This window comes from Pipistrellus hanaki, assembly GCF_964339955.1.
Source record: "Pipistrellus hanaki genome assembly, chromosome: 8".
NCBI classification, from domain to species: domain Eukaryota; kingdom Metazoa; phylum Chordata; class Mammalia; order Chiroptera; family Vespertilionidae; genus Pipistrellus; species Pipistrellus hanaki.
The window spans coordinates 57886551-57907858 of NC_140510.1; the positions used below are offsets into that span (position 1 = coordinate 57886551).

General features: G+C 44.8%; 2 protein-coding genes across 16 annotated transcripts in view; both read right to left on the reverse strand.

The window, feature by feature from the left end:
• MROH2A (maestro heat like repeat family member 2A) overlaps positions 1 to 10205 on the reverse strand; it is a 45251-nt gene extending 35046 nt beyond the window's left edge. For 9 of the 15 annotated variants that reach the window (XR_014795680.1, XR_014795681.1, XR_014795682.1 and 6 more), the window contains exons 1-5: positions 7628 to 7660; positions 5239 to 5334; positions 4827 to 5005; positions 2577 to 2708; positions 2188 to 2350 (exon numbers count right to left, since the gene is read on the reverse strand). Coding sequence is in view for 12 of the 15 variants with exons in the window: in XM_084891741.1 (XP_084747867.1) it covers positions 2188 to 2350; positions 2577 to 2708; positions 4827 to 5005; positions 5239 to 5320 (556 nt within the window). In the remaining 3 variants the exon portion in view is untranslated. Of the gene's footprint in view, positions 1 to 2187; positions 2351 to 2576; positions 2709 to 4247; positions 4363 to 4826; positions 5006 to 5238; positions 5335 to 7627; positions 7661 to 10085 lie in introns of those variants that run through there. The other 6 variants (XM_084891739.1, XM_084891736.1, XM_084891738.1 and 3 more) reach the window with 6 other exon arrangements.
• Positions 9248 to 19617, reverse strand: LOC311626437 (UDP-glucuronosyltransferase 1A1-like). The gene is made up of 5 exons (XM_084891833.1): positions 18724 to 19617; positions 13844 to 13975; positions 13193 to 13280; positions 12698 to 12917; positions 9248 to 10229 (listed from the first exon to the last, which is right to left on the reverse strand). Exons 1-5 carry the CDS (start codon positions 19585 to 19587, stop codon positions 9932 to 9934), a joined length of 1602 nt encoding a protein of 533 aa, XP_084747959.1. The 5' UTR covers positions 19588 to 19617; the 3' UTR covers positions 9248 to 9931.
• Between the last annotated feature and the right edge of the window lie 1691 nt (positions 19618 to 21308).

Here is a 21308-nt window from a genome sequence, read left to right on the forward strand (position 1 = left end):
GGAGAGAGAGAGCAGAGACAGAGCCACGGGAAAGATGGGAGAGGCAGGAAGTGGGAGACCATGAGCTCTCAGAGCATATCGGCTTCCTTGGAATGATGTCTGTTCCCTTTGGGCAGGGGTCCTCAAACTTTTTAAAGTGGGGGCCAGATCACGGTCCCTCAGAGAGCTGGAGGGCCGGACTATATGAACTACTAATTCCTACTGTAACACCTCAGCTGCACTCACTGCCCAGAAAACCTGGCGGGCAGGATCAGACTCCTCTGCGGGCCGCATGTGGCCCGCGGGCCATAGTTTGAAGACCCCTGCCTTTGGGTGTCACAGATTTTCTTGGATGAGAAACAGAAAGAGAGTGAGGAAGAGGAACTGAAAGACAGCAGGTAGAAAAAAGAAGGGCAGAGAAAGAAAGGAAACAGAGATGGGAAGGGGACAGAGAAAAGAGGTTATTGGGAGAAAGAGTAACAGGTGACAGGCCCCACTCTGACACCTCTTTGAACCTAATCTTCCACTGTGCTGGGAGCCCCCATTCCCACCAATATGCTTTCTCAAGACTTTCCTTCCCTGGCTTGGCCCCTTCCTCCTATTCATCCATCTGTCCCTCTGTCCTTTTCTCTGGCCTTAGCACACAAGAGGTCTAGGCCCTCCCTTGCCCCTGAACCTCTCCAGCTGTTATCTCACAAGTGACTGATCCTCCTTGTCTTTACCCCTCCCAACTCTCTCCAGCCTGCCCAGGCTCCATCCCCAGCACACCATGAAACTCTTCTTGGCCAAGCAGCCTTCTCCAGCCTCATCTTACTAGATCCTTCAGCAAGATGGGATTCAACCGGTTCCTAGGTCATTTCTGAATCACTGTCCTCTTTGCAAGGCTCACTACATTACACTATCCTCACCTTCCTCCCTGTTCTTACGATCCCTCCTAAGCCTTCTTAATGCTGAGGCTTCTCTCTTCTCTTCTCTCTCCTCTTTCATGCCCTTGGGGTCAGGGGCTTTGAACTCCACCTACACTCTGAGGTTCCCTGGTAGGAAGGGTAAGCCCAGACCTGCCCTCTGAACTCAGCCTCCATATATCAGCTCCCCAGATGACCTCTCCACTTGGACATCTCACAAGGATCAATACATACAAATGAGGTTATTTCTGAGCCCCCAAGTTTTCTCTCTCTCCATGTTTCCCATCTCAGGACATTAACAACCATGTACCCTGTTGCTCAAACCTGAAATGTGGGAGTCATTCTTGTTTCCTCTTTGCCTCCTACACATAACTTACAGTTTCATGCCCAAGCCCCATGCATACCTTCAGTCTGTTCACTCCAACCCAAGCCACCATCACCACATCTTCACATATCTCCTGTCTCCATCCACACAACAGCTAAGTTTCATCATGCAATTCTATAGCCTTGAAATCCCTCAGTAGCTTTCTATTGCCCTCAAATACAATCAAGACTCATTACCCGCTCGGCCTGCCTAACTTTCCAACCTCATCTTACACCATCTCCCCTGGCTCTCTAACTCCAGACACTCTGACCTCTTAGCTCTTCAGAGAAGCCAAGCTTTTTCCTGCCTCAGGACCTTTGCACATAATGTCTTAGTGCATCCCATTCTTCATACGGATATCATCATCTCATCCTTTAGGTCACAGCTGAAATATAACTGTCTCAATGAGGACCCTACAGAGATGAAGTCCTCTCCCTCATCCTGATTTCAAGCAGCTGCCTGGTTGTCCTCTTCACATCCTCAGCTCTTATTAAGATCACTTATTTTCTTGTTTACTTGTTTATGGTCCTTTATGAGGGTAGAGACTGTGCATGTTTTATTCCCTGCTGTGGCCCAGCACCCACTGCAATGCCTGCATGGACTCAGTGCTTCTTTTGTGGAATGAAGGGAAAGGGAATGAGAGAGAAGAGAAATAAAATGAGAGAGGGAGATGAGAAGACAGAGAAGAATAGAGCCTCAGATGAAGAGGAAAGAGATTTGGAGAAGATGGAAGGATGGAGAAATACAGATCAAAATGTGAGGCAGAGACAGAGAGAGAGAATCTTGACAGTTAAGAGATCCATGGAGATGAAAAGAAGGAATTCCAGGAAAAGAGAAGAAAAGAAAGAAATGGAGTGGGAGAATGGGACAGAGACTAGGAGGAAGTGCTGGGTTAGCCCGAAGGGGCCATGAACTGGGCTGAGGGCCTCCACACCCTACCATTGCCGTTGGCCAGCTTCGCCAGGGTGATAATGACAAACTCTTCTGTGAGCTCAAGGGGCTTGAGACGGTGTTGCATCTCGTACATGACCACACTGAAATGGTTCCGGGACAAAGCGACCAGGGTGTCACTGGCCACCTCTGCCTTCATGTAACCCTCCACCTGAGGGGACCAGAGAGGGACATGTGGTGTGACCACCACTGGATCCTCATAAAACCCTCCAGTCCCATGCCTTCTCCAGCCCCACTGGGCCCCCTTGGGCTCAGCCTGTTCTTGCCTTATGAGGTGGTTGGACAAGAGCCTTGGTTGTCATAGGCCAAACCCACCAACAGCCCCACCCTGGGTTGCCAGAGACACAGGATACCAATGGAGCCCAGAGTTCCACTACCTCCAGGATCTCTCGCATCTCCTTGGAGGCAATGGTCACCAGCCTGTGGACACACTGCTCCTCCAGCTCCCCCTCCTGCTGAATGATCTCCTGCAGGATGTTATAAATGTTGACTTTCCGCTGGGTGGAGATCTGGGGAACAAGCATGGCGGGCAGGAAAATCCCAAACCTCAGACCCCTACTCCTCCATCTCCATCACCTGCCCTTCCCTCCTCCATCAAACTCCTCCAACTGGCCATATCAGTGTGGCCTACAAATGGTTCCCTCTTCCGTGTTCAGTCTGGCATGCTCAGCAAGGCAGACGTCAAACACTCAGCACACCAGATCCTCAAGACTTGGCACTGACCCAATTGAGAGTCCAAGAAGTTGGGTTTGCTCTGCCCTTTGCCATAGTGAGGGAGCACTTCAGATCAGGGAATGTTCCTCTGTCTCTATTTTGATTCCTGGACAGCACTTATCACTGTTATAAATTATAGGATTGCACGAAGAGGTTGTAATCCAGACCACACCCGGGGAGCTGAATTTAAGAATGACTCTCATTTATTCAGTTACAATGAGCCACTCTCAAGAAATGAGGGATGACTCTGAATATGGGCCATTGCTGCAGAGTCCTCTGGGAAGACGGATTTCTCTTCCAGACAGTAAGAAGACCACTTTCCAACAGACCAGACATCTTAGCAAATTCGGGGACCTCAAGAAGAGAGGAATTCACCCAAATTTATATGTTCTACTAGTGAAATCTATATAGAGAGTGTTGGTCTTGTTTTTCTAGTCTTGGTTTAGTAAGTCAGAGAAGCTAGTAAAACACCAACCAGATTCTTTGTGGCCATTGCTATTCAGTACCACAAGGCTCAGGGATTCAGAACTGGTCCTTGTTGCTTCCTAATGAGTCTTCTTAGACTTTTCTTCCCTAATCGGCCCTAATGAAACCTTAATACCACACATATAGTCTGTACCTGTTTATGGCTGTATACAGTTCTGTGCTTTATATATTAAAAAGGAAGATTTTCTCCGCTCCCCTTTAAGAACCAGTTTTACCATTTGGGGGCAGTATTGCATCCCATTTGTTGAGAATAATTGCTCTGGATTTTCAAAGTGAACTTAGAAGATATATATATATATATATATATATATATATATATATATATATATATGTCACTCTTGATGAACCTACATAAATGGCAGGCAAATTGTAATAAGAACAGTCTTCCCTGCGATCAAGATTAATCCCTGGAAAATATTTATGGGCACAAGAGAAAAATTGTTCAAAACTTGAAAACTGGCATAAAACAGGAACTCAGGGGCCTTTCAGTGTGTGGTGATGCCTGCCAGCCACTTGGGGGTTCTCGGTGCCTTTATCTTGGACTGTCTAGGCCAGTGGTCGGCAAACTCATTAGTCAACAGAGCCAAATATCAACAGTACAACGATTGAGATTTCTTTTGAGAGCCAAATTTTTTAAACTTAAACTTCTTCTAATGCCACTTCTTCAAAATAGACATCCCCACACTGTGGTATTTTGTGGAAGAGCCACATTCAAGGGCCCAAAGAGCTGCATGTGGCTCATGAGCCGAGGTTTGCCAACCACTGCTCTAGGTAGTTAAGGAGTGTGTGTGTGCAGAAGTTTCTCTTGCAGGGTCTTGGTTGTCTTTAGCTCAAAACAATCCATATACCATAGCAGCCCAAGGAGTGACTTGTTCTGAACGCCTACATTACTAAATTCCACTGATTCCAAGGGTGTATTCTTAAGGGTAGAAGAAACTTCTGAGAGTCTGGTCTGGAACTTCTCTAGATGAGTAAAGGGAAACAAGACAAGGATGAGTTCAAAAAGTCCTTTGTCATGCTTTAAAGGGGGTGTACATTTGCCTTGGGTTAAGCTAGCCACAATTTGCCAACCACTGGTCTAGGCAATGGTATGGCTCCATGGGGATAGAAGCTAACTGGCCCAACATCCCTGTGCTCTGGGTCTGCTGTGTCTTTGCTCTCCCATATCCACCAGCTTTGCTACAGCTTTAGAATGATGCTCCCAACCCCATTGTGTCAGAATATGGAAGAGCTTTTAAAAATTGGCATAGCCACAGTCTCCATTAGGTCCTCAAGAAACTAGAACTTCACAGACCAGCCCATTTCCATACCCCGGCACCTAGCCCTGCACCTTTGACAGTCAGTATGTGTGCTGAGTGGTAGATGGACACACAAGAAGCCGCTGTGGCCGAGCTCAGAGGAGTGGCTGAGGGTGCAGGAGGCCCTACCTCTGGCACCTGTAGGCAGCGGATGAGAGCATTCATCACCACACAGGGCTTGGTGGTGGCCTTCTCCGTAATTATCACTGAAGCCAGCGTCTTCCGCATGTCAGGACCTGCCCCAGAAGCATCCATCTTTGATTCGCTGTCTATGATGTTGAGGAGGTTTGTGACTTGTTGGAAAGTCCCTGAGACAGAGATGGCACAGGATTGGTGCTGAGGTGACCATTACAGAAGGTGCTCCCTGTGCCCCAGCCTCCCCAACACCTGCACAGCCTTAGCTGCACCTGTGGTATGATTGAGCAGGGACATTCCTGACAACAGAGTGGATGGAGATATTTAGGCCTAAGCTAGGACTTGCCCTCAAGGAGTTAGTGGCCAAGATCAGACAGGAATGCAAGGATGTGGGTAATTTTCTTACCACCATCATCTGGTTCCAGAGGTTCCAGGTCCTCTGTTTCTTCTGACAGGTCCTCATTTGAGTCTATTGCTGATTCTGCCATCGCTTTCTCAGGTTCTTTTGACATAAAAAAGATTTTTTAAAATACTTGGTGTGTCGACAGTCTAAAATGACCTCCAATGAGTCACACCTTATATAATCCCTTCCCCTTTAGGGTGATCAGACTCCAGGCTTTGTTTCTAAACCAGTGTTTTTCAGTGTGCCGCGAGATGTTGCCTGGTGTGCCGTAGGTGCAGACAAGACAAGAATTTTATAATTTTTCACTATTTTGTTTACTTAATATTTCATAATAAAGTAATTATAAAATACTTTCTTTGTGTTTATTTGATTCCTATTCAAGAGAATTACTTTATATATAGTCAATATAGGCACAGAGTTAAATTTTTTAACATTTTCTAATGGTGGTGTGCCTCGTGATTTTTTTCATGAAACAAGTGTGCCTTTGCTCAAAAAAGGTTGAAAAACACTGTTCTAAACAATAGTCTGTGACAAAAATAATGGGAAGCCACTTTCATGATCATGTTAGTCTTAGCAGACTGAAGAAAGAAATTCTCCTGCCAGCCTTGAAGGGTAACAGCCATGATAAGAACTGCTGATGGAGGAGGCCATGTGGCAAGGAACTGAGAGCCTCAGTCCCACAACCACAAGGACCTGGATTCTGCTAGCAACCACATGAGCTTGTAGATCATGCAGGGATCTGACACCTTGAGTGCAGCCTATGAGACCCCAGAGCAAAAGACTTGGCTAAGACATGCCCAGACTTTGACCCACAGAAACTACGAAATAATAAATGGGTGTTGTTTTAAGCGACTAAGTTTATGATAATGTGTTACACAGAAATAAATAAGTAATACTTATTTATTAAGCAGGCCTTCCTCCCTGTTTTCTAGGCACTGAAAATAAAAGATGAATTATAAATCCACCTCAGGAAATTTCACAGTTCTTTCAAAGGCTCTCACATCGGCAGCTTCTTAAGAGTTGACAAACATCAACACAGATGTCAAGATAGAAGATTCAAAACTCCCAGGTCCTTTCTTATCCTGTTCCCAAGTTCCTCAGTCTCAAACTCTATCCTAAGGCCCATTACCATCCTGTTCCCTTTCTCCTAGGAATCCTTTAAAAACCTACTCTGGGACCTCAGTACTGACCTTTACTCCAAACTCTCTCCAAGATGGAACAAAAATACAACGCAAGAAGAAGAAGCTCTGTTCTTTGCCTAATATACATCAATGGTGACTGGGACAATGGCAGGATCAGTTGTCAAAACGGGAGACAGTTGGGCTCCTCAGTGGTAACACAGATGAGGACCAGGTCTCCTGGCGGGTGGAGGGCTTCCTTAGAATCATCACCGTTAGGTGCCAGACCCTTGGAACTTTGAGCTCCAACTGCCTCCCTGAGTCTCTGTCAATTGGAGGACTTTGAAGAGTGCACAGATCCTGTGAGAAAACCCCTGCATCATGCTGTTTAAATATTACCCACATGTCTGGTGAAGTATGGAAGAGGAAAATGGTGGGAGGGAGGTGCTTCACAACCTAGTAACCTGGGGATACTGTCATAGAGCCCCAGGGTAGATAGGTGTGGTCGGGGCAGCTGGAGGAGAGGTGGGTGACAGACAGTCCGGGGAAAAGGACTCCTCCCTGAGGATTGGGTGACTTGCAGGATGAGGAAGGGGGTTTCCACTGGCAGAATACTTAGAAGATAAAGAACCTCAAGGAAGGCAGGGACCTTGTGACCTTAAACCAAAAGTGGGGCCCAAAGGATTTCCCTGCCACTTGCAGCTGTGAGAAAGTACAGATCACCAGTTTGAGCAATGAAATATTGGCCTCAGAAGCCTTTTGTGCATTACAGAGCAACAGAACAAGACTCACAGCTACCTGGGTCTTGGTGCTCGGTTAAAATTATAATGTTTGCCCACCCTGCCAAGAGGGAGTGAGTTCCTCAGCCTCTGCTTGGACACCTCTGATACCAGGAAGCTCATTACCCTCATTAACCCATTTCTACTTCACTGACTCTGGGTGTTTAGAAGATGAGCTTCCTCTCTATAGTGCCAAGCACACCTTCCCATAAAAAGTATGCATTGTTCCTTGGTCTGCCCTTCGGAACAATATTGACTAGACTCTGGATGGCAGCCAGAAAGATCCTGTCCTCCAGGAAGAGCAATCCGTGTGAATGAGGTGGGGACAGAGGAGCAGAATAGGACAAGAGAATGGGGAAGAGCAAAGTTGTCACTCAGACCATGCAGGGACAGAAGGAGATAAGAGGCTCCAATCACCCCAGCTCTTTTGGGTGCTTGACCATGAGCCTGAGTCCTTAGGAACCCCATCTCCTTACAAAAAGACCCCTCTCTTACTTAAGGTGTCTAGAGTTGGTTTCTCCTACTCGTGGGACTAGGAACAGGAAGGTGCAGAGGAGCCCGTGAGAGGTCAGAGCACGTCAGGGTCCCTGAGAGAGACAAGGGGGCACAGAACATGGGCATCTTGCTCAGAAGAAGGTCACTGAGTGGACCCAAAGGGCTTAGAAAGATTGGGGCCCAATTCAAGGGTCACCACAAGGTGCTTAGATGTGGGGAGGGAGCTGGTGTGAAGAGCTTGTGCTTCAAAAGCAGCCTGGGGATCCCTGTGACACCCAGCTCCAACGTGAAGCTTATATGTTTAAAATGTTTGAAAATAATGCAAAGCAACCAGCAGAGATGTGGAAAAAATTAAAGGAAAAAAATTTTTTTAAAATGGAGAAAATACTTCCCATACATGGCAGAGAATATTCTCAGTAGGGCAGTAAGCTCTCTTAGCCACCCCTCAGGGTAATACCCCCAGAGGAAAATAGGCAATGGGATAAAACAAATACAACCAGCTCATAAGCTTGTAAAAAATTCAACTTTTCATAGTAATGATAAAATAGGAGCAAATTTAAAACAAGAGCCCACATTTCTCTTAACAAACTGATGTGGTGTTGTTGTTGTTGTTGTTGTTCTTGTTCTTGTTGTTTTGGGCAAGATATTGCTTTCTATTGCAGAGTGTGGGAACCTAGCTTTCTCACACCATCTCAGAATGCAATTTGAGAATATTTCAAACCACGTGCAATAAATAGCAGCAGTGCCTCACTCAGTGTCCTGTGTTCTCTCCTTAGCGCACAAACCCCCTCCAGTACCACACAGCATTTCCCTCCCTGGGGGCTCTCTAGCATCCAGAGCCGCCAACTGCTGACTGGAAGTGCAGGAAATTAATAACCACTTGGGAGCAGCCTATCACTGGCAAGGCAAGTGTTCAGATACCCAAGGGCCTTGCTTCTCCCCAGGATAACTTGGGTGCATTTTGTGTGCTAGCTCCCAGCATGCACCAGGGGGATTCAGCTCAGTCACCCACAGGAGAGCCAGCTTCTTGGTGGCCATCACACCCCATCCCATTGCCCACGTACCTTCAATTCCTAAAGAAAATACTTGACCTGAATCAACACTGCAGAGAAACCCAAACTGAGACAACCATTGATAAGTTGTAAAGCTCTTTCCCACAGAAATAGTCAGGAATATGGGCTAAGACTTAGCTTTATTTATTTATTTATTTATTTATTTATTTATTTATTTTTTCTTAATAAAAGTGGATCCACCCAGCAGTTGTGGTTACATACATCCTGGTATATCTATGCAATAGAATAGTCCTTAGCCACTAAACACAAATGAACTATTTCTATAAGACCTGGGAGTGATAGTGTGATAGTGTGAAGTGGAAAAAGAATGGTAAACAACACTACCAATATAGAGCATAGCTGTGATCTTTTATGCGCACTTGCCAAAATAGCAATTGTGATTATTTCTGAGGATCTCAGGCGATTTTTAATTTCTTGTGTGTGTATGTGTACAACTCTGCAATTTTTAAATTTAAATATACATAATCATACATTACTTTTGTAATTGGAACATGTAATTTAATAATAAATAAAAGCAACACCAATGAAAAGAAAAATACCTAAGAAATATAATTTATATGAATTTATTTATATGTTTTTATTGTAGGAAAAATATACTAGTCAGACATTACACTTTGGGCTTCTATCAAATTCGGATCCATTTAGCACAAGCAATGGTTGTCCTTTCAAACACATCACCCACCAGTTTCATTCATCACTCTTTTCCCCCAAATGAAGAAATCATAATTTGTTCTCCAAGGGCTCTGTGTCATTCATTCATTCAAGTGCAAGGCACTAGGCTCTAAAGGAATAACTGTTCCTTCTTTAAAGAAGCAAAGTGACATCTGTGAAGTATAGGAATAGGTTAGAACCTGCCATTATTACTGAAGGAATTTATCACAACAGTCTAGAAGCCAGATGATGTTAGAACTGTCATCTGAGGCAGGGACAGCAGTGGTTCCCAAACAGGCCCCATTTCTGAGTAAGAAGAGTAATGCAGAGTGAAGGAGGGACCTGTCCTACCCTCCTGGCAAGTCCTTTGAAAAGTAGCAAATAAAGTCCAGATTAAAGGTTTGAAGGGGGCTGAAAACATTTTTCCTAGCTACCAGTGTGACTAGCAATTAAATTATTTTTATTTAAAAAAAAAAAACACTCTGGGATGTCTAACTTACAGTAAAGTATGTCTTCAATGAGCATGACATGCATTTAACACCGACTACAAATTTGGATCACCTCATTTTTCACCCATTTCTCAGTGTGCCTTGGATTTGTTAGATTTTTTAACTTGCTTTTTCTTCCCAAAGCACTTGTGGCAGCCAAAGGTACAGCATTTATAGACAACAAAGGCAACTCCCAGCACAATGGCCAAGAGGAAGCCAATCACGTCCAAAGAATGGTACTGGTACCAGGTGAGGTCGTGGGCCGCGGGGCGCAGATGCGGGGCTCCCTTGTGCCTCATCACGAACTCCACCCAGAACACAGCCAGGTCCAGTGGCTCAATGGGGCGGTCCTTGTGGAGGCTGGAGAGGTGCACGATGTTTTCCTTATAGCTAAACACAAAGGCAGTCCTGTTAATGCCTGGAACATTGAAGGCAGTGAACTAACCTCCCTTTATGCTTGCATGCTTGCTTCCAATGAGAAGCAGTACTTGTTTTTTATAAACTTGAGAGCGAAAATGTATCTATCTACACTAATAAAAGAGAAACATGCAAATTAACCATCACTCTGCTATGCCCATCAGCCAATCAGAGAAAGTATGCAAATTAATCCAACAAAGATGGTTAATTTGCATAAGCAGGCTTGAGCTAAGAGTGAAGACAGTATACAAGGAAGAGGGAGGGACAGCAGAAAGCAGAAAGCATGGGGCAGCAGGTGGAGGGAAAGTGCAGGAGGAAAAGCAAAGGGAGGCGATGGCGGCAGCGGCGGCAGTAGCCTCAGATGGCTTCGCTCCCTTCTCTGCTTCACTCAGGCCACAGGATGCCCTATTCTTTCAGGAATAGGCCCTAGGAAGTGCTATTTTTGCAGGAATCTTCCTGCAATGGGCCTCTAGTATATATATAAAAACCTAAGCAACCATCGCAACCAGAACAACTGAAGGGATGACAGAACAGTCTGTGTGGGGCAACCAGACTAGCAGGAAGCTAGTGAGGGACAAAGAAAGGACTAAGCAGTGGGCTGTGTGGGGCAACCAGGCAGGCAGAAGAGTTAGTGAGGGGCAACCAAACAACTGAACAGCAGGCTGTGTGGGGTGACAAGGTGGGGGGGGACAGTTGGGAGCAACAAGGACAGTGGGGGTACAAAAGGGGTGACCAGGCCAGCAGGATGGGGCAGTTAGGGGCAATCAGGTAGGCAGGCAGGTGAGCAGTTAGGAGCCAGTAGTCCCTGATTGTGAAAGAGATGTCCAACTGCCGGTTTAGGCTTGGTCAAGCCTAAACAAGCAGTCAGACATCCCCTAAGGGGTCCCAGATTTGTGAGGATGCAGGCTGGGCTGAGGGAACTCCCACCTGCCTCCTTGGATGAATTTTGAGCACGGGGCCTCTAATAAGGTACTATTAATATTGTGCCATAAGTTTGGTTAAATAGCTTTCTTGTATATAAAATTTCTCTTAAGCAGGACAGATTTCCTTGAACTTTCATTAATTCATTCAATGTTTATTGAGCATCTGTTATGGCCTGGTTGCATAATCTGCTCTTTAAACTTTTTCCAATTTTTTTTTTTACATCATGTAAGTACCCTCTAAGCTTAAAGTGTTGGAAGTATAGAGATTCACAACCAGATACATGGCTCAACAATGAATAGATAAAGATAATTAATAACTTGAGCTGATGGGTTAGTGTTTTGAAAAAACAATAATGTGCTAAGGAACTACTACCAAGTCATTTTTAGGTTTTAAGTAACTATCTATACCGCTGAACAAAAGATCAAAATTATATTACTAGTGTGAACATAGAAAATAAATTTCATGAGCAAATGGAGAGAAGTTGGGTATTAATTGTACTGATGTGTGAGTAGCACCGTGTGACCATGACAAGCCAGGCTTCCAGAAGCAGCCAATTGGAATGAAGGGATGCCAACCACACTGCTCTGGGTAGGTTGTGACTCAACTGGGCACTTGCCCTGGGGTTCTGTGGGTGTTTCTTTTTTACCCCATGGCATTTCTCTCTCTCTCTCTCTCTCTCTCTCTCTCTCTCTCTCTCTCTCTCTCTCTCTCTTTCCTTCACACGCGTGAGCACTGTCATCTCCCGCCTTTATCCCTTGTCCAGGCTCAGTATGTGTGTACTATTTCCTCCTATCTGAACACACCCCCAGGTTTCACATCTGCCCTCTTGCCTGATGTATTTTATGAAATGAAGCAATTACCAGTGAAAGCTCTTGACACTCTCATAAGCAGGCATGCACACACACATGCAGAAATGTAGGTGTACACACATTATAAACTGTTGGATGAAATCTACCTCTGGGCATCACATATTCCCATCAGGTTTTACTCAGCCTAATGCTAGGGAGCTTGACAGCCATACCATAAATTTCATATAGAGACCATTTGATCTGATGGCTTTTGCCTTTTGAATCATCTTTGAGCAAACGTGTCTTCATTTTTTATTATTTGCCTTTTATTATAAATGATTTCACATGAGTCCCCATTCATAAATCCCCATGGACATAATTTCTCACAGATTTCAATGCTGAAAAAGCTGTACTTTGAAGCACCTGGTTTGTTTTTATTTTATGGACACGATGCTTCTGATAATGGAATATTTCTCTCTTTACCAAGAACTTATAGATCAGGCATCTATTATGGTGACATTATTTTTAAATTAAGTTTTAAATTTATGAGGGAAAATAATATTTAAAATCATTCCCATGATTCTACAGGAATCAAGTATGCTTTTATAAAATGAATAACAATCTCAAATGACCTTAATTATAAATAGATTTTCATGGATTTGTTTGAATAATTACCATGAATGGAATGGGAAAAACACAAGCAGTGGTCCCCTATGCTTTCTCTCTTACCTCTTGTCATTGATGACAGTTTTGAGGGCATTTTCTAAGTCTGCAGAAGTCATTTCCAGGACATTCAGGGACACTCCTGCTCCCCGGGACTCCATGCGCTTCGCATTGTCCATCTGATCGCCAAACAGGGGCATCATCACCATCGGAACGCCGTTGCATATTCCTTCATAGATACCATGGGAGCCAGAATGTGTGATAAAGGCACGAGTCTTCGGGTGACCTGGGAAGCAAAAAGGGCAGGATGCCAGGGTTCAAGTCTCTGAGTGTCACATTCTGGCATCACTAGGTTGTGGATGCACTTAGTGCTATGAACAGTGTCCCTTATAAAAGTTTGCAGAAGACAATGTGGCTGAGATGCCCTGCTGGGGAAAAAGCAGTGTGGAATATGGTGGCCTTAACATTTTCCAGCTAAAAAATCCTTTAGAACGCCCAAGCCTAAGCCACTTTCTTAATTTAACCTTGGTTTGACCTACACATCAAATCCTCTCCACATACCCAGCAGATCATTTTGGGGCAGCCACTTGACCAGGATTGTATTCTTTGCCAGATTCGATGGTCGAGTCCCAGTGTAGCGCCACAGCACCTTACAGATGAGAAGAGGGTTGAAAGACCAGAATATGATTTTTTATAAACACTGCTATAGTAGCTAGAAAGTAGAGTCTTCAGAAAGAGCCTGACCAGGGGGTAGGGGTGAGGGAGGTAGTGACTAAGAAGGCTCTGGGGGCTAGTAACATTTTGTGAATTTGTGAAAAATTATCACGATATATATTTATGATTTTTGCACTTTTCTGTACCCCAAGAGAAAGTCTACTTAATAAGTGAGTGGATGTAGAACTATAATTATACGCCATTGTCCTAACTAACAGCTTTTTGGATAAATATTCTTATTTAATAAATTCCTCTTCATTTTATACTTAAAATAGATTCTCCTGGAGTCTCTTAGAGAAAATGAGACGTCCAAGATAAGTGGACCATAGTTTAACATAGTAGTTAAGAGTGCAATTGCAAAAAAGAAGAAGTTGGGATTCACAATTGGGAAGTGGCAGAGGAAATCCAAGTCTGAAGTCCAACTCGGAGAGTTAATTCAGAACTGAAGGCCTGGGGTCACAGCTCTTATGAAGATAGAAAAGATTAGCATCTCCTTACTGTCTGAGGTATTTTGCCCAAAGCATCAGCAATTTCCATGGCTTTCTTCTCTGGAATATCTGAGACCATTGAGCCCAAGGAGAAAACCACAATTCCATGTTCTCTGGAGGCATTTATATAGGCTTCAAACTCCTGCATCCAAAAGAGAAATTCCCAGTTAATGTTTTCTAGTATTCTTTGGGTAACTGCATACATTAAGGTGTGACTCAGATATCTTCCTCCTAAGAATGTGATGAAAGTTGTGTGTGTGTGTGTGTGTGAGAGAGAGAGAGAGAGAGAGAGAGAGAGAGAGAGAGAGAGAGAGAGAGGGGGGGGGGGGGAGAAAGAGAGTAATAGTGTGTGGTACAACACCTCTTTCCACCTGACTCCCTTTCAAAGGAGAGAGGCTTCTGCTCATCACAGGTTTCAGTGCCTCTTGGGTTCTTGGAGAGGTAGAACCCAAGTAATGAGCTAATTCTCCAAAAAGAAAGCCACCAGAGACAGGACCAGTTCCACCTCCCTAGGGCTTTGGGCAGCTGAGAAGTTTGGGAGAGAGAGCAGGCTTTGGGGAAGGGGGCAGAAGGAGAGAGCAAAAATGAAGACAGGTGGCTAAGTGGGCATCATAGCAAGAGGAGAGAGCCTTTCAGCTGTGAACAGAAACACTGTGGGAGAGGAAAGCTGTTCAAAGAGGATTCAGAGAGCTTCTGTGGACTCTAAAACTCCTTCACTTTCCCTTTAAGAAAGTCTATAGTAATGTATCTGTATTGTTTTTCAAGGCTTCTGAAATATTATTTGTATGGAGAAAGAATGAATTAAGTGAAAGCACAAAGGTAAAGAGTGTTAAGGATTAGGCTTACAAGGAAAAACACAGAGAAGACAACCTTTAGCAATGCTTGCTTTCTCCACAGCCTATAGCAGAGTTTTCCACATGGCAGCCAGTCATTTGGATAATTAAGTATCATATTCATGTCAACTCAGTGCTGAAATGTAACCAGTCAGCCTTGCATTTTTCAACCTTTCCTGGAAAATAGCTCTCTAAAGAGTGCAAATCAACTTTCCTGCTTTAGCAAGAAGAATATGCAGAAATATGTTGGACCCTGTCTTTGCTATAAGCTTCTCCATAAGTCTGAGAGATACAAAGTGAGGGACAGGAACCCTGACCAATTGTGCACCAGTGATCTGAGCCCCTTCTGTGCAGATCAAAAAACAGCTAGGGCATAGGAGTCAACCTTGGTTACCAAAGCCACCGTGGGGAGGATGAACAGGCACTGAGTCCCAACCCACCAAGCCAAGGACTCTCATTGACTGCTCATGTCTTGTTCCAGAAGCTGAATCCTTATAGCAACGTGTCCATCACTGTCAAAAAGGAAGGACACACCAGAAAGTCCCTCCACTGTCTCCAGGAGAGGAAACTGTCTCTGTGTATAGGAGTGAGGTACAGCGATAGCAGAAGTTCCCGACTAGTAAATTGATGATGAATTATGACCTATTAAAGACCTATCCCTGAAATAGTATGGAACAGATTTTAGAGATGGGTGTCAAACAAAAGCTCTGAAAGGACACAACAGTCAGAAGAATTGCAAAATTAACTGGAGATAAGAATGGTGCCCATTGCCGAAACAGGTTGGGCTCAGAGGATAGAGCGTCAGCCTGTAGACTGAAAAGTTCCAGGTTTGATTCCAGTCAAGGGCAGGTACCTTGGTTGTGAGCACATCCCCAGCATGGGATGTGCAGGAGACAGCTGATCAATGTTTCTCTCTCATCAATGTTTCTAACTCTCTATATCTCTCCCTTTCTCTCTTAAAAAAAAAAATCAATAAAATATATTAAAAAAAAAAAAAAGATAGGAGGCCATGTCTCCAGAAAGAGAGTAAGGAAGCCCCTAGATTCAACCCTTGGCAATAATCTTCACTCAAATTGACCTGTGCCCAACCTTCAAAGCCAACTCCAGCTTTCACCAAACAAACACACGCAAATTCACACATACACATACACACAAATGCACCCACATACATGAAAGGATACACATGCCGAACTCACAGTGAAAATCCACTTAGAGGAAACAGAGCAAGGCATAAATAAGATAATTCCCCACCAAACTGTAGGTTATTTGTGATCTAATCAAACCCTGAGAATCTCCAAATGGTTTTACTAGTATATGTCTCCCCAAAATGTCAAGTGCATTCGTGAGATTGTGCAATATAGCAGGGTTTTCCCAAAACTGAGGGGTTTCCTCAGGCATGGGACATCTGGTGTTAAAACATGAACAGTGCTGGTTAGACCAGGATATTGGGCAACCTGGATGTGAGATGTAGGAGACTCTTGACAGGGGTCAGCACACTCAGTGTTCAAAGGCTCCTGCCAAGCTTGATTCAGAGCATGACCAGTAAAGACACTGAGCAGCCTTACTCCAAGGACACCCATGTCTAGTCCCCAAAACTGGACTCTGGCTCCTAAATCTTTGTCTCAGCCTATTTCACTGATCTCATCTGAAAAGTCAAGGAAGCCAGCATCATCCTCTGCACCACCAGGCTGTAATTTTTGCTTTGCATCAAGAACATCCTGAAGATGCTTTTTCCAAGGTTCTTCCGCTTTAAAAGATGTACCACAGCCCTCATTCCTGTGGAGATACAGCTCAGCTCCAAGCAACCATTACCTTCACTTCTGAGTGAGAACACTCTTGTCTAGAAAAAGACTAATCTCCTTTTCCCTCCTTGCAAACCCTCCCACATTCACTCTGCAGCCTACGGAGTGTGCTTACATTAATGGAACATGTAGGGTCATAAACACCCAAAGTTAAATATCACCACTGCCAAGAGTTTAAATGGCATGTAAGTTCATTGACAGATCACAAAGGCCAACTACACAGATTGTGTTATCATGGCCAACTCTGTTCTAGATCAGCTCTTCTGGGATTTGATAGGTTTTGCCAAGTACGAGGTCCACCTTTAATTGGCAAAACTTCCCCTCAAGCTTGCTACAATTTCACAGACTCTGGAATAGCCAAAGAGTGGAGCAACGTGTTTGTTAACTGAAAATAACCCTTGATTCCCTCATCCCTGCTCACCTTCCATAAAAACAGGGCCACCAATCAATGGGGCCTTTAAACTAGTTTCTTACTTTGGCTGAGAGTTTAGTATTTAGAGTTCCAGGCTTTTATTAGATTTTTCCCTTCCAAAATGTCTTTTGTTTTGTAAGAACCCTTATAAGCACTTAGCATGTTGGAAACATGTCACTTTATCATTATTCATTCGGTCTCACCTGCAAATACCAGTCTTTCTTCTTTTCACCATCTTCAAGTCACTATTCTTACTGATTTTCTGTTTAGTCATTTTCCCCAGACCCAAAATATATGTATGAATATCATCTCTGAATCTCTACATGTCCGTGAAGACAGTCCCTTGTCCTCACCTTGGACAGAAATGACATCTTGGAATTCTTTCATTCTCTTCCTTTGTTCTCAATGCTGTTCTACCATCTTTTGTCTTTCAGACATTCCAAAAGTATGTCCAATGCTGTACTGTACTTTCTCTATGGACTCTCTTTAATGAACAAAGACTTTATCTTTATTCTTGAAGCTTGGGACTTTTACCAAGATCATAGGGAATAAGAGAGTATCCTCTAGAGCAGTGTTTCCCAAACTTTTGACATATGTGTACCCCTTCTATAATTTTCATAACGCTGAGTATCCCTCGCACTCATGAGAACGTAGAATTAGGCACAGCTAAGCACGGTGCATTGCATATCCCCACAAAACTCCAGTGCAACGCGTACCCCCACCAAACTCTTCCCATACCCCTGGGGGTAAGCACACCACACTTTGGGAAACCCTGCTCTAGAGAAATGGAAGTAGAGAGTATGTAGACCCCAAGAAAGACAATACCTAGAGAAAAAGGCTTCAGGGGACTAACTGGGCTCAAAATTACAAGATCCTAGCAGTTGTTTCTAAACACAGCCCTCTCATGCAAACCTTGATTCAAGAAGCCTGCACTAAGCTGCCTGCCTCCCACACTGAACTGCCTGCTTGCAGTGTTTCTGGAATGCTGATTCAACCTATAAAACCGAGACTTTCCCTGTCCAAATGAAGCTGCTCAAGTATATGCCCCTCATCAACATCTTCACCTACGGGGAAGCTCCATACTGACCAATCAGGACTGTGAATTTTGGACTATTCAAACTGCAAGGATTTGGATTCCTCATTTGCATGAGGATAGACCAATCTGGGAACAGGACTTCTCTATCTATGTCAGTTGCCCTCTGGCTCAGAAAATGCATTTTCCCTTTCTAACAAAGATTGAAAAAGCAGGCTGTGTCTCTTCCCCAACCCCTTCCCAAGATTCTTCCCAGAACAGAGCAGGCCAACAGAGCAGAACAAAGCAGAGGGCACAGGAGAACTGTCTAGCTAGAGAGGGGCCTTACCTGAGGTCCTTCTTGCAGCCCTGCTGTTTCCTAACTGAGCTGTAACATTATTCAGCTACTCCTCAGCCGTGCTGTTCCACAGCCATGCTGTATCACAACTGATCTGTTCTCACTGCCCCAATTAAAGGCCAGGTAGTCCTACTACACACTTTTGTTCTCTGCAAGGAGTCCTGAACCCAGTGCTCTGTGCATATGGCATTTAACCCTTATTGCCTCTCATTGATGACAGTCCACTGGAGCCCACAGAATAAAGTGTCCCAGGTATACTTTCCTAAAGCCTCAGATCCAAAGCAAAAACCGAGACAATGACTCCAAAGACAGATATAAATTACAACTCAACCTAGGGAACTTGCAAGCTAAAAGTCAACATAAGAGGGCATTTGAAACTAGGCATGCTCACTCCTGATCTACCTGTGGCAAGTTCATCTACCCGAAGTACTTGTGAGCTTATAGGCTGTAAAGTTCCCACTCAAATTACACACCTGGGATAATGGTTTTGTGTTAGCGCAGTTGATTCCACCAATAAAAACCATATTGGGCATGATGGGTCTGGGGGCAATCTTCACAAAGTCCATTCTGAAAAGCCAGATAGATGCAGAACTCATAAGATCCTTGACAGTCACATCTTGCTGAAGGACTTCTGAAGCCAGTTGCCCATACGGTGAATAAACCACGTTGCACATAAAGTTCTCTGTCAAGGCAATGAGCATGTTCTTCACCCGCTGCAGGAAGGTCATGCGATCTGAGTTAAAAGACAGAGCCCTGGGCACGTAGGATGGTGGGTTGGGGCACTGGGTACCCTGAGAGTCCAGACTGCACGGCAGTGCATTCAAAAAGAACACAGCGGGCAGAGCCAGATACCTGGCCACAATAGGGCCACAAGGAAGGAAAGGGTCAGTCAACACAACATCGAAGCTGCTTTCGGCCAGGGAGGTCATCAGCTCCTTGTTGTGCAGTAGATGGGAGCACCCCGACAATAACAGAGCCGAGTCCTCTTTGACCTTCTTGTAAGCTTTGATCAGACGCTGCAAGAAAGACTGCTTCTCAAAGGCATTATGCCCAAGCTCAATAAAAGATGCTACCACGTCCTCCCTTCGGAATGGCACAGGGTAGGTCTTCAAGGTGTAAAAGGCTCCTTCTCTAATGTGCACCGAAGCTTCAGGCGCCAAGACCACGATTTCATGCCCCCTCTGCTGCAGCTGCTGGATGACCCCGCTAAAGCTTAGCCAGTGGCTGCCATCCATGGGGACCAACAACACCTTCCCACCCTGGGACACAGCCAAGCTGAGCGCACACAGCAGCAGGCCCAGGACAAGGGGACGTGGGCCCCGGGATCCTACCGCCATGGTGCGCCTGCCTGTTCTACCAAGACTGGTATTTGCCTGCGGTTTGTCCTCTCCCACTCACAGGTTCCAAGAACCAATCTATACCGCCAGTTAATGTTTGATTTTTTTTTTTTTTGTTGCATGACTAGAGCTGTCGTCAGTGAAAGATAACAGGAAATTTAATTTGAGCAATGAAATGGTTTCTTAACAGGCGACAAACATTTTATAACTGGCTGAAATTATTTATCAACCTCTTAAATCAAATCCTGGAGTGATCGGAGAAGGTGAAGCCTCTCTAGCACCTTTTACCCCATTCAATGAGCATTTCCCAGGACGAAGCCAGTGTTTTGTGGGAGGAAAAATGCTATGCGGTGAAAAGGAGAGTCCTCTCCAGAAGTGAAAGAGAAAGCTGACTATGGTTTTCAGCAAGAAAAGAAAATGATTTTTGCAAGCATGTAGGGAGCGGTTATAGGGTTAAGCCTCGGACTGACCTGTTGGCAAAGTTGCAAGCAAGTCTCAGCTTGGAGGGCACGGTCCTCCAAGCATAATTGATCTTGATCTTGTGACTGCTCCCTAGATCTTTCCCCGGTAGCTTATGGGCTGTGGGAGGGGCAGCAAGTGCTGCCAAAACTAGTGAAACTTACAAGAACATTGTAAGTTACCTTGTTTACCTCTGACTATAAAATAAACCATCAGCTTGCAGTCTGGATCTGTTCTGTGGCCTCAGCCAGGGCCAGAAGATCCACCTAGACCCAGCTTATTCTCTTTGTCTTTTTCTTCATCCTTCACCAGCCCTCCCTTAGGCTCACTGAATCCTTGGCTGTGCTGGTGAGGCCCACAAGCCCACCTTTGGCCCGTGGAAACCTTTAAGAATGTCCTGCTCCACAGTTCAATCATTTTTGATTCATTCATCCAAAAGGATTTATTGAGCCCAGCACCGAGCTGGGCCTGGAGGCTGCAGCAGAGATCCCCAAACAGGAGTCTCTTGCCTCCTCTGTCAAGAGCGACAGATTAACAATTTAAACAGATAAAGAGATACATTAGGAGTTGTGAAAAAAGAACTAAGGAGGGGTTGAATGCTGATGGGGTAGAGAATGGCAGGAAAGGAGAGCCCCTTGAGTACGTGGCCACAGAAGGCCCATTGCAGGACAGATCTGTATTCATTTGGAAAGGCCATGAGAACAATTCTGTATACAGAAGGCTAATATAGATAAAATAAAACTTATACTCATCACACAGGACAGGGGCCAGGGAAAGATAGATACTTTGGGAAATTCTGCTGACCTTGTTGAAGCAAAGGGGAGAGATGAACAAAAATAATATGTATTTATATGTACCATGTGACACGAATGGGTGCCAACTGGAAGTGGTCAAATGGTTAGGGTGATGGGCCCTCGTGAATGCTGAGGAGTGCCACAAGCAGTTACAAATTACCCACCTTCCTTTGGTCCAACTCTGGATATCATCAACAGGTCCCTTTCCCTTTCCTCAAGGCAGGTCATTCACTGTGGATGAAGCAGAAAGCTGGCCCTCAGGGCCCGGTCACCTGTAAGTGACTTGGAGGGGCAAGACAGTGCTCCCAGAATGGAACTGGCTTTCAGGGGCTTAACACAGCTCTTTCCCAGTATCAAAGCCCACAGTCAGGGCTGTCAGGTTTGCAGGTCTCTCCTGTGTGAGATGCCCCCATGGTGGCGCCAATTTTCAGTCCCTAGACCACATGTGTCAAACACAAGGCCCGCGGG